The 13,649-nt window shown below is 43.1% G+C and overlaps 1 protein-coding gene across 1 annotated transcript in view; it reads right to left on the bottom strand.

Annotated features, from left to right (window-relative positions):
- LOC130122476 (pro-neuregulin-3, membrane-bound isoform) overlaps positions 1-13,006 on the bottom strand; it is a 583,791-nt gene extending 570,785 nt beyond the window's left edge. The window contains exons 1-2 of the mRNA XM_056291408.1: positions 12,310-13,006; positions 3,736-3,738 (exon numbers count right to left, since the gene is read on the bottom strand). Of these exons, the coding sequence (XP_056147383.1) occupies positions 3,736-3,738; positions 12,310-13,006 (700 nt within the window). The remainder of the gene's footprint in view (positions 1-3,735; positions 3,739-12,309) is intronic.
- Positions 13,007-13,649: the final 643 nt, after the last annotated feature.

The raw sequence follows: 13,649 nt of genomic DNA, 5'->3' as shown, positions 1-13,649 counted from the left end.
TATATGTCGGAGATTAGGCTTATTACATCTTTAAGTTCAATAATCACTGGCTAGGAACTATATCCTGTACAATAACACAATACACTGCCAGGAGCTAGTGCCAAGAATATACTCAGAAGAAGAGGGGGATGGAGTGATATCCCTGAGCATCATTCTCTGGCAGCAAATACCTGATCAAAATTCAGAATTGACAGAGAGAAAAATACCGTCAATTGGCTTGTGTCTAATACAATGTCTTTATTCTTCTATTGCCCTCCATGAAAGGTTTTCAAGTCAGCTCATCCATGAGTTATTTACCAGTGATTTGTATCTTCACAACCTATCGTCCTTTGTGAGCGGGTGCTCAAACAGACATTGCTTCTACACGAAGATGAATGTGTAAATAGAAGGTATAGTTTGGCTCACAACATGTTATCCGTGTCTTACCTTGCAGACACACCAGCTGTGTTGAATGAATCGATTGTGTTGCCTTTATACATAGTCCATGTCGAGCAGCAAGCAAGGTCTTACACAGTGGCCACAGATGAGCAACTTAAAACCTTCCTGCACTGTATGACACAACATTTTAAACTCCTAAATTCAGGCCTGGTATACAACTGCCAATAGTCTTGGGATGTTGGGCCAGGTTGCAAAAAAGTCTCTAACCTGGCTGTAGCGATCTAGTGCAAAAAAGGTAGGTTTTTTTTGTTTTGTTTTTTACATGTATTGATGCTTTTTCTGCCATTTTTTACATCGGTTTACTTCACGCATGCATTTATACTTGCCAAATCCAATGCACACAATACACACAACAAAACACAATGCATCTGCAATGCAAACTAAACACGATGCAGTGGTAACAAACCCTTATATCTAGAATAAAGGAACTTGCAGTGGAACACTGTGCAGTGTGTCTGCACCATCAGGCAGTGCATTTCTGGTGCAGTGATAGCTCTGCTGGGGTTTCTTTCCCTTGTTAGCAAGTCTTTGGGCTGGGATGGCTGTCTGGCTTGCATCCATAGGTCGGCTGGATGGCTGGAGTTTACAGCCTCTATTTGTCACGGCCCGCAGCCCTCTTTTGAAGGGGCTACCAAGTAATAGGCTGCAACCCCAGCTACAGGCCATGGCTAAAGTCATAACAGTCTGACATTTGTTTGCTTACTAGAGTTAAATGGTTGCAGCTATAGTCTTGTTGAGAGAGCTTGTAAGAGGGAGAGCCAAGAATGGTGGGCATGGACTACTACTACCTCCTTGCAAGCAATGTATCATAATTCACAAAAATCAGCTCGCATTTACTTGATCTGCAATTCACGTCTGCATTTTATAAATTTAAATCTACAACTTTTTAATTGCAGAATCACCAATGATGATTTTATTTCAGCAACATAGCTACTGCCTACATACTGGTAATACCATAGAGTTGAGATACTCTCAAGATGCACATATTAGCAAGTAAAAAGAAATTAACTTTGAAAAAGCTGAAGTCAAAAAAAGTTTACTTTAGACCACTAAATGATGCCAAAAGGTCTACCTCTAATAATGCACAGATCCTGGCTTGTGCATTACTCTATCAAGAGTTCATTCAAAGAGGGTTAGCTTGTGGAATTGGTGTTAATGGAAGTCGCCCAGTTTCCCATCAGCAGCCAGAGGTGAATCCCTAAGAGAATGCTGATCTCCGAGAGGAGGCAGACAGAGAGCTGGCGGTAGTCTTCTCTGGAGAGCAAGCACAGATCACGTGGATCATTGTGTAATCAGGGCTGCACAAGACTGAATTCATTATTAAAAGCCTCATGTGAAGGAAGTGGCAGCATTCAACCACTTTGTACTTCATCATCATCTGGACCCGATGGATAGATGTGCTTGGAAGCGGAGAGGAAGGGGTGATACAGATGAAAGAAAAGAAAGAGAGGGAGGTGAGAATTTCAGACTGTGCCGTCGTGAAGGAAATGCCTCACCTCCTTTTTAAAAAACCTTTGAAAAAAAAAAAGACCTTTCAACTTTTTAATTTCCTCTTCAGAAAGAACATCCCTTCCCAGTGCAGAACTTTGGTACATCCATTCCCTCCTCACACTGCCTCTGAAAAAGTACATGAATTTGGGGCGGGAAATTACAGGGGATGGGCTAATTTGTCAAAGGGGCGTCTTCAATTATTTATACTTTCCTCTACATATATAACATGTTTCTTTTTCTTGTCATTAATATTTTAAGACGCTTCCCTCTGCAAAATGTTTCATCGGAATGAATCAAAGTGACATTAAGCTTTATCTGCACCCCAACTGCACCAGTATAAACTTGATCAAACTATGATGATAGCATAAATTGTTTTTGACATGTTGAGTTGATGGTCAGGGAGTGGAGTCTCCGGGATTGTTTAAGACAGACATTGACTGGTGTATCGTAAATTAAATAGCCAAGAGGTTTCGGGAACAACTTGTGCCGCTGGCTGTAAATTGTCTTGGTACTGACACGAGTGGAGCGTGGCCATCAAATTGTACACAACAAATAATGTCCATCTTGAATCATCTCATATTAGTCAGTCTTAATGTTCAATTTGTTTTCAATTCAGTGTCTTCAAGGCTCCCTGGAAGAAACTGCTTTTGTCTTTGAAGAAGGCAGAAAATAATGGATAATGGTAGACAACGCCATTAGTATATTGGCAGATTCCTCCCTTGTTCAAGAAATGTAAGATATTTAAGAATGCCAATGTGTTGACTTTCTAAACGGGTCATATTTATTGGTCTAGCATGTGGCTACGTGGGAGAAGGTGCCAGTGTCTTTGATGACCTGACGTGACTTTGGCAAATCAAAATTTGGCAGCACGGTGGCCCAGTGGTTGGCACTGTCGCCTCACAGCAAGAAGATCCTGCGTTCGAGCCCCGTGGTTGTCCAACCTTGGGGGTTATCCCAGGTCGTCCTCTGTGTGGAGTTTGCATGTTCTCCCCGTGTCTGCGGTGGGTTTTCTCCAGGTGCTCCGGTTTCCCCCACCATCAAAAAGACATGCATTTTCAGGTTGATACTCCTGTCTGTGCCCTTGACCAAGGCAATAGGAAGAATAACTGGAGTTGGTCTCCGGGTGCTGCTCGGTGGCTGCCCACTGCTCCTAGCTACACAGATAGGATGGGTTAAATGCAGAGCATAATTTCCCTATAGGGATCAATAAGGTAGTATCGCAAAATAAAAAAAAGAAAAAATCGTAATATACGTTTCACCCCCGCAGAAAGACAGCATGGAATTTATCCATTAAATTGGCCATGTGATGCAGTTTTGTGTTTTGTTGGATTCCTCACCAGTTTTACCACCCTTGGGGAAAATACCATGTTTTTCAGCTTCGACAATGAATTGAAAACTTTGCTACAGAAACACACAAAATTTTAAAAGCAGATAAAGTATACAAGGGGAAGTATATCCTATATGATTTATACAGTTATACTTGGATTTATGCAGTGATTACTTTTAATGTTATTTGTTTGTTTTTTGCAGTAGTGTTGTCTTTTTGTGAATAAGAAAAATTAGATAATTTAAATGTTTCATGCATTTTAAGTGGGTGACCTGAAATGCCCTTAAGGACACTCACTTAGCAATCAGGGTCATGTGGCAGCTGATACCATACTGACATAATTCTGTGAAATTATCTCTTTTTTTCTATTTTGCAACATATTGGTTATCCAAAGATTCAACACATTTGTTTTTCTGCCTTTACAAGTCTAGTTAAATGTATTTATACATATCAGCTATAAAAACCCCAAATTCTCCAACCTGCTAACACGTGTTAACTAACTCGTTTTAGGTTTACATGTGTATGAGCATACATAGCAGCTTGAATGTGTGTTTTGTAAGGGCTTACCTGAACATTTCCACAGTGAAATACTTTGCATCCAGCTTGTGATTCCAGCAATGCCTCACATTTTAACTCTAATAATTGAACAACAATTTGTCCCAAACAAAAAATGTTTGCCTGAGGGCTGTAATTCTTCTCTCAAAAACCACTTAGAGACAGAGAAGCAAATCAGATTTCGAGGACGGCCCCGCTTTTAGCCTTCACTCCCACAGCAGGTCATAGCTGGGCCATTCACCACATGTGAGACCTCCCACACAATTACACATATGCAAGTGCACACACCAAAAATGCATACATACAAACAAACAAACACATAGACACACATATGCATAGATACACAAAAACACCCCGCTAGGCTACTTGTTGCTAAGCTGCTCAAAGAGGACTAATCCAAGTGTAAAGACGTGTACTCTCAGATCTGGTTTTAAACCTAAAATCTGATTTAAAACCTAAAATCTCTCCCAATGAGATGATTAGTGAAAATTAAACATGTCCACTGATGCCCATGCTATTAGCCAATGACAATGATTGGCATAGTTAATATGTGATTCATTTCTTTCTGTTCATTTAATATTATATGCATGTTTGAATAAATGCAGCTAATTACTAGCTGCGTGGCGGTATTCCATTGCCTAACAACACGGGGATCCCGGTTCGAAGCCCCATGTTGTCTCCGGCATAGTTGGGCATCCCTACAGACACAATTGGCCGTGTCTGCGAAGCCGGACGTGGGTATGTGTCCTGTTCATTGCACTAGCGCCTCCTGTGGTCAGTCAGGGCGTCTGTTCAGGGGAGGCAGGGAACTGCGGGGAATAGCGTGATCCTCCCACATGCTACATCCCCCTGGTGAATCTCCTCACTGTCAGGTGAAAAGAAGCGGCTGGCAACTCCACATGTATCGGCAGAGGCGTGTGGTAGTCTGCAGCGCTCCCTGGATCACCAGAGGGGGTGGAGCAGTGACCGGGACGGCTCAGAAAATAGGATAATTGGCCAGACGCAATTGGGGAGAAAAGGGGGGGGGTTGTCTAATTATTGATTAAATATAGTCTAATAAATAAATAAAAACTTGCATGCGAAACTTATTCCAACCTTAGATACCCAGATAAGTTGTACTGGGGTCTATCTTTTTTTTTTCTTTGTGTGCGTGTTTTTCTGATTTAGTTAATAGTCAGAACAAATATGCTTTCTCTCTGACTTTTGAACAACCTTATCTTGTTGATCATAAAAGCTGTGTATGGCCTTGTTGGATCCAAAGGATTGCATAAAAAACAACGGAGGGGGTTTGAAGCAAACACTTTAAACGATATCTTTTGAAAAGAGGCATAAATGTTTCCTTGACTGGTACAGCATTGTACCCTTGAACCTCTATAGTTCAAAAATATCACAACTTCATTTTGGTTTTATAGCAAACAGTGACTGTGAGTATATATATATATATATATATATATATATATATATATATAATTTTTTTTTTTTTGTTAATTCTTCTCTGATGTTTTCAAAACTTATTGACTTTTCCGCCAGAAAAGCAATGTTACGTTTTTTACGGTAAAAACACAAGAGTTTAACCGAGATTGGGAAAGTGTAGAGAAGTAAAGGGAATTAGCCCATGCTGTTTTCACTGATTTGTCTGTGATCTTTGCGTTCTTTATTCAGAGAATCAAACTTTCCTGAAGGCTCTTTCATAGCACCCTGGAGGGATGCTCAAACACAGCCAAGAGAAAATGTTGTCTTAAAAGTGTCACCTTGGTGTCATCTAATACAGATCTACATATTATCGCCATTTATCAAAACAATCTCCCTGGCACTCGGGATGCTTGTAAGCCTATGTGGCGCGTGTGACTGATAGGTGGGCTAACGTAATTCTGTTGCTTCCACAGTTGCAGTGATAGGCTGTTAATCTGGATTTAGATTTCAGGTCGACTGTCTGACTGAACAAATAATCTCGCTGAGTAGTCCGGCAGTGAAAAGAAGAAGTGTGACTCCGCCAAAGTCTCGCTCATGCTCGGACCTGACAGTCTGAGGGTAATCTAGAATCACTGTGCATGACCAGGGATGGCAATCTCCGTTACTGTTAGGCAAAAGCCATCCCAGATGATAAACCGGTACTCTTAATGTTGACAAATATGATGAATATGGCTACAGATCCAATGTGGAACAGAGGAGACGGATGCTTGAGCAAAAGTACTTTTTGATTGAACTGCATTGGTGCTGAGGCGTAACCAGCCACCCTGTCCTGTAGAGCAGTGGTGATATTTCTTAAACAAACTGGACTAGGACCAGCAAGGTGCTTCTACATTTTGTGCGAACCCAAGATTGATTGTTCCCTTGTCCCCTGTCCCTGCAATACATTTGCATAATAATTCATCATCAACTAGCAGCAGCTGTTAACTACTGTCACTAGGCAACAAGGCTTGGGATGCAAAAAAAAAAATATTGGTTGGTGTTTTAGGGTAATGAATTTGTTGCCAAAACCAAAATGATGTGAACGGGCAACACTTTGCGGCACGTGCATTCAAGCTGCAGATGGAGAAAGCTTTTGAGGAGACAGGCAGCATGAGAAATGCTTTTGGGTGCTTTAGTTGGAGTGCATTTACACGGCCATAAGACGAGTTTATCAGTAGAACTGCTGCTGGCCAGTTTCCTCGATAGTTTTCCTCACAATGTCACAAGTGTGTTTTCTGCTCTACTTGCAGTTCACTGCTTCCATACCAACAGCGGACTATACAGCAATTCACATGAAGCGGGCTCAAAAACATCATCTTCAAGCGCACTCGACTCCTTGGATTTTTGGAAAAAGCTTTCACTCCAATCAAATGAACCGAACTTTATGGTCAAATGGACCTGGGTTGGCTCCAAAAGCTCTTTTTTATTTTTTGGATGTTTGTCCCCCTTTTTCTCCCCAATTGTACTTGGTCAATTACCCCATTCTTCCGAGCCGTCCCAGTTGCTGCTCCACCCCCTCTGCCCATCCGGGGAGGGCTGCAGACTACCACATGCTTCGTCTGATACATGTGGAGTCGCCAGCCACTTCTTCTCACCTGACACTGAGGAGTTTCACCAAGGCAATGTAGTGCGTGGGAGGATCACGTTATTCCCCCCAGTTCCCCCTCCCCCCTGAACAGGTGCTCTGACTCAACAGATGAGGCGCTAGCGCAGTGAACAGGACACACCTACATACATATGGCTTCCCTCCCGCAGACACAGTCAATGGTGTCTGTAGGGATGCCTATGTAGGCAACATAGGGATTCAAACCGGCGATCCCCATGTTGGTAGGCAATGGAATAGATAACCATGCCACCCGGACGCCCTCCAAAAGCTCCAACATGAAAACACCAGGTGGTTTTGGTACAGCTCCAAACATATAATGGACAGGTTCCTTTGCAGTGAGGACACAACCTGATCCAATTCAAAGTAGTAGGATAGGTCACTAAACTATGCCCTCTTCTGCACAGAAGTCTGAGGACTGCACATCTTTGTTTAATGACATGCACTTGGATCACAATATCATGAGATCCTGCCTTGATTCACACTGAAATTACCCTCACACACAACTCTGCTATACAGACCAGAGGATCCAAGGGAAGTGAAATAACGATCCACTGACACCGCTGGTGCTGATGCTCCATTTTACGCCCGCAGTCAGTCAAATGGGCAAAATGCTGCTAGCCAATGATAACAAACTGCTTGTGTTTATCTCGATAGAGAAATGCCGGCGCGAATATTCTGACCAATGAGAGAATAATTTGCTCGCGCGTGGCATTTGTTGACACGTTCTGGTTTGCTTAAAACTGCTGTCGCGTTACACACAGTCTGAACGAAGCAAACAAACTATAGGTCCGACAACACCACAAGACTTTCAGTAACAGCACACAAATGGTCTGCAAAATAAAAATGCATTGAATCTCTGAGGGTTGAATTTCCTGGTACAAGCCAACCAGCCCTCAGCCATGTAGGAATATCCCTTTTGATAACACAGACACAGCAAATTTAGTAATGCTGCATAATGCATTCTCATGTAATGGATATTTAATGTGAAAATGATGGCCTTTTGAAATCAAAGTAGCATGTGGGCAGAAGAATAAGGGGTGTTTAGGATTATCAAGCCAGCTGGTTATTTTGTGGTACTAGGCCTTCTCGGCTGAATGGTAGGACAGACTGCAATTTCTTTAAGATATCCATCAACAAGAATTAATGGCTTTTCGTGGGCATTTCCTTGACAAATGGCTTTTTTTTTCTTCCAATGGTTAATTAATAAATGAATGGATGGTGATGAATAGCCCCTGTTTTCCCCCGGTAATGAAATAATACACAATTTTCCTGATTTGTGTTTAATTATCTGAAAGAGCATTCTCTTGCGATTCAGGGATATTTCCATTTTTCCATTTCCTTAGACAGAACAGCATTCCCTGTGTCACGCAGACAAAAGACAGCATCGACAGCAAGAGAACAGGCCGATTGTGTTTAGCGATAATTTGATGCACTGTATGGCTGCTATCCTGTAATTTCGAATAGTTTTTTTTTTAGAATATAATACTCTTTATTAGTCATTTTGTACATGCATACAAATGAAATTTACCCTCTGCATTTAACCCGTCCTAGCTGTGTAGCTAGGAGCAGTGGGCTGCACCCGGGACCAACTCCAGTTATTTCTTCCTATTGCCTTGGTCAGGGACACAGACAGGAGTGTTAACCCTAACATGCATGTCTTTTTGATGGTGGGAGGAAACCGGGGCACCCGGAGAAAACCCTCCACAGACACAGGGAGAACATGCAAACTCCACACAGAAATGATCTGGGACGGCCTGGGGTTCGAACCCAGGACTTTCTTGCTGTGAGGCAACAGTGCTAACCACTGGGCCACCGTGCTGCTCAGTAAAGACAATATGTTGAGAGGACAATAACGTCCAAGGTAAGGTATTAAAAGGCTTCGTATATCATTGTACTTGTCGTACTACTTAAAAGTTGATTACAGTGTGTGACAATTTGCTGTTATATGATGCTATTGCAATTTATACATAGCAGCATTGTGTTCAAACTGCAGCTGTGACTGCAGGGATAAGAGGGGGTCAATTTGTGAAATATTTGTATGGGATATTTGTGTCATTATATTGTTTCCCATATCACCTGAATTTCATCCAGTCTCCAATGTAGGCGTCTCTACAGTGACGGCAATATGGCTCCAGAGAGCGAGCGTGACCTCGTGCATTTGGCGTATGAGCTGCGGTGCTTAATAAGACAACCCACTGCTGACAGTCAAAAGAAAAGAAAAACATCGGCAGAGTCCAAAAGAGAAAAGAGTGCACCGCACTGCATGGCTCAGACAGGAAGCATGAATATCACAAGAAGTGGGAAATCAAGCATCAATGTGACAGTGTTTTGAGCATGGAGGTTCACTCTGGCGGAAGCTGAGACTGCTGCAGACAAACAAACACTTCAGGCGGTAAAGGGAAAAAAAAGATGAAAAAAAGAAAGTGTTCCGGAATCAGCAAAAAAGGCTTGCAGTCATAAGCACATGGCTGATTGATTGCAGTGAAGAAAATCCCCCTCGGCACTGATCAATAACATGCAATGATATCATGACTAGAGTCAAGGATGAAGAGGATGGGATAAGCGGAAGAAGCATGATAAATATTATATATATATATATATATATATATATATATATATATATATATATATATATATATATATATATATAGATGTGAGGGGAGGGATTGCGATCAGCCCTTAACTAACGGCTAGCTCTCGTTAATGAGTGTTTCTGTTCGGCTCTTTCCACAGATAACAAACGTTGAGCCTATGTGTGGTGAAGTTAGGCTCACAACATCATTTGCGTGAAGAAGGCCTGGAAGTGACAGTGGAGAAGCAACACTTTCACATCAGCACTATGTTTGCTTGTGTGTGTGTGTGTGTACATGTTTAGCTATACTAATGTGGACCAAATGTCCTCATAAGGATAGAAAAACCAGAAACCACCTACCTTGTGTGGACATTTTAGAGGTCCTCACAAGTAAAAGGGTCTATTTTAGGGTTAGGATTTGGTTTTAGGGTTAAGGTTAGAATTAGGGTTAGGTTAAGGTTAGGGTAAGGGTTAGGGTTAGGCATGTAGTTTGCGTGGTTAAGGTTAGGGTTAAGGGCTAGGAAATTAATGTAGTCAATGAGGGTCCTCATAAGGATAGTGAAATGAGTGTGTGTGTGTGTGTGTGTGTTGGGTGGGGGCAAGTTTGGCATGTGTCCAGTAAAACTTTGTAAACTGCAACACGGGGATCGCCGGTTCGAATCCCCGCGTTACCTCCGGCTTGGTCGGGCGTCCCTACAGACACAATTGACGGTGTCTGCGGGTGGGAAGCCGGATGTGGGTATGTGTCCTGGTCGCTGCACTAGCGCCTCCTCTGGTAATTCTGGGCACCTGTTCGGGGAGGAGTGGGAACTGGGGGGAATAGCGTGATCCTCCCCCGTGCTACGTCCCGCTGGCGAAACTCCTCACTGTCAGGTGAAAAGAAGCGACTGGTGACTCCACATGTATCGGAGGAGGCGTGTGGTAGTCTGCAGCCCTCCCTGGATCGGCAGAGGGGGTGGAGCAGTGACCGGGATGGCTCGGAACAGTGGAGTAATTGGCCAAGTACCGTTGGGAGAAAAAGAGGGGGGGGGGATCCAAAAAAAATTTAAAAAGTAAACTTTTGAGAGAGTAGGGAAACTAAATTCAAGTAAAGATGAACATGGGAGCCGGAAACATGTTATTGAATAAAGTCATTTTTTGTGGCTTGCGTACGAGCTTTTCATTTCTTATCCAACATGTCGTCAAAAACATGCTGAAAAAATTCAGTCTACACTGTAAAGGATTTAAAAACTACATTTAACTCCAGGCAAATCTCGTCTACAAGGAGCCCTACAAAAGTTTGGGGTTCTGGAAAATTCCTGACTGTAATTCATGTCCATCTCAGTTGGCACACAACCTGTTGTCATCAGAAAAAATGTCTGCTACCCTTTTCCCTGACCGGTTACTGACTTTCAACTCTATTTCTCTTTTGTACATCACCCAAAATATCACAACCCTATACATTAACACAGCACAATGAATACTCATAAGATTTTAATAGGTTTCTATATATTTATATTCAAATTTTGATCAAAATTTTATGGGGCGACCGGTTTGGGGAATGCTACAGCTGCTGAGATCGCCCTAAGCAGCCATTTTGGCATATAGACTGGGACAGCGCTATGAATTCTTAACCACTTTCTTTGATGCTACTATAACCTCATTCTGTGAACCAATTGATGTACCCACCCATGATAGTCCGTATACACACACACACACACACACACACACACACACACACACACACACACACACACACACACACACACACACACACACACACACACACACAGCTTAAGGCCATAAATGTAATGTACACACTGCAATTTTATAGTCACCTTATGATGTTCAGAATGATTTTCACCGTGCTGTTTTGCTGCACCCCCAGTACATGCTAATTGGATGGCCCGAGCACGGCGTGCACATCAAAAAAGCAGGGTTTAACCATCCTCGCCAGTTAAACTAGTTATTGACCTCCAATAGTTCAGACAGCCTCACTGCGCCAGTCCATGCTACTGATCAATTCATACACTCGTTTCCCAGCCTGCAAGAGGGATTACAGCAACACCAGTCACATGTACCATCTCACCAATAGGCTGCTGTTCATGCCAATCACTCTAAGCAGTACAAAATGCCATAGATAGACAGACAGACAGACAGACAGACAGACAGACAGACAGACAGACAGACAGACAGATAGATAGATAGATAGATAGATAGATAGATAGATAGATAGATAGATAGATAGATAGATAGATAGATAGATAGATAGATAGATAGATAGATAAAGTGATGGTTGGCCCAATGAACAATGCAACATATTTTTTATGGTTTACTCCTTTTAAGACCACGAAAGCCTGGGAGTCTATTACATTTCTGAATAGCCATCTCCCTGTTATATGTTCCAACCAAACCAGTTCACACAAATCCCATCAAACCAAGCGCCAGCAGGTGAAGTACTAAACTGAGCTGTAGATTACGTTGTTCTTTTCTACAATTGATAAAAACTAATTTTGCTGTGAAAAAAAATCAATGGAAAAGGGGTAAAAACACATTACTGATCTCAGTTTTCATTTCTTCTCAAAAGAATAAATGTGATGTGCCATGTAAGAAAAAAAACAAAAAACAACAAGCACCATAACGGTAGCACACGATACCGTTACAGTCATGCTGCATACATTCCACTGGATCAATGGAACTTATTGGGGCAGAAATATATATATATATATATATATATATATATATATATATATATATATATATATATATATATATATACCCAAATCTTCACTGTTGGTTGTCGGTAACTTTTCAAAGACCCTCTAATGTGCTACTCTGTGTATTGCAAATCACATTTTCACATAGGAATCCTTATCATGGGTGACTCACGTGTTTTGTGATGGCCGTGAATGCGTGTGGTGAGCGTGGTGGAGGCCCTCTGAGTGGTGGTGTGGTCCAGGGTCCACATCTGCGTTGAGTCATGGAGGACAGTGGGGTTGGATGGAGAAGGGCTGGGGGTCGCCGGCCCCGTGGCAGAATTGGTTCGAGAAGCAGTTGAAGTTGTTGCCATAACCCCGGGTCCTCGCCCATTACGATTTCCAGGATTCCGAGGAGTCACCTGACTACCTGAGGCTCCGCCCCCTCTCGGGTTGACGGTGGTAGTAGTGGTAGCCGATTGGGTTATACCTTTGGCCACCGTTACAGTTCTAGCTGTGGGGTTGCCTCCGCCGATTGTCGTGGTGGTGGTTGTATCAGGGTTTTTAGGGACGCCACTAGGTTTAGAGAGAAAGATAGGATCCTGGCCCATTCGATTAGCATCCACCAGGTCCGTTGGCACGTAATCCCTAACTGTCCCCACAACGATCCACTTCAGTAGCATTAGGCTCAATCCCAAACCAATGAAACCAATGAGTAAAGGGACCACACATAGCCATGTCTGCTGGCGTGGCCACAGTGTGCAACCTCCGCAACGCAGGGGCCCCTGGTCCTGGGCCTGACCCTCCCCACGGCCCCCTGAGCCCCCAGGACCCTCTGGCTCCTCCAGAATCACCGCCCCAGAAACGGCTGCTCCAGAGCACTCACTCATCCTTCCTTGCCGTCCTTTAAGGCTCATTGAAGATTAAATAAGGGGTATGCATGGATAACACGTGACGAAAAGGATCCCCAACGCAGCAGGACACGAGAAAGACAGGGAAAGGTGGAGAAGAAGGAGAAGAAGATTCCGCGTGAAGACGGGCTGCTCACAACCACTCTCGCCAATATGTAATCCAAGAGTAGAGAGGCTGGGGGGGGGGTGTGTGCAGTGGATAGACACAGACACACTATCAAAAGCACACACTCTCACACGCAGGCACTCCCAGACAGAAGGTGTGGTATGTAAAAGCTGTCATAGATGGGTAATCGTCAAATTAGTCCACTCTTTAGTCCTGTTCCGCTCCTGGTGTCCGTTAACACACACTAACACGGAGGCAGCCGGTTTCTAACTTTTAGATCCAGGGTAAGGAGGCGGGAACCAGATAAAATCAAATCATGGTTTTGTCCGGGAGAATCGGAGGCAGGGAGAAAAAAAACACAGATGGGAGGGGAAGATATCCGCGGATGAGAAGATGCTGTCGCATTAATGTTCAGATGGCAACGCAGCAAAAAAAAATCCACAATTCCCAAAACGCAGCTTTTCCCTACTTCGCAGCGAGATGTGTCCCCTCCACGCACATCGGAATGTTTAATGT

The sequence above is a fragment of the Lampris incognitus genome, chromosome 13 (assembly GCF_029633865.1).
Source record: "Lampris incognitus isolate fLamInc1 chromosome 13, fLamInc1.hap2, whole genome shotgun sequence".
In the NCBI taxonomy this organism is placed as follows: domain Eukaryota; kingdom Metazoa; phylum Chordata; class Actinopteri; order Lampriformes; family Lampridae; genus Lampris; species Lampris incognitus.
Note: the sequence above shows the minus strand (reverse complement) of the source record. Positions and strands in the feature narration are given on the sequence as shown.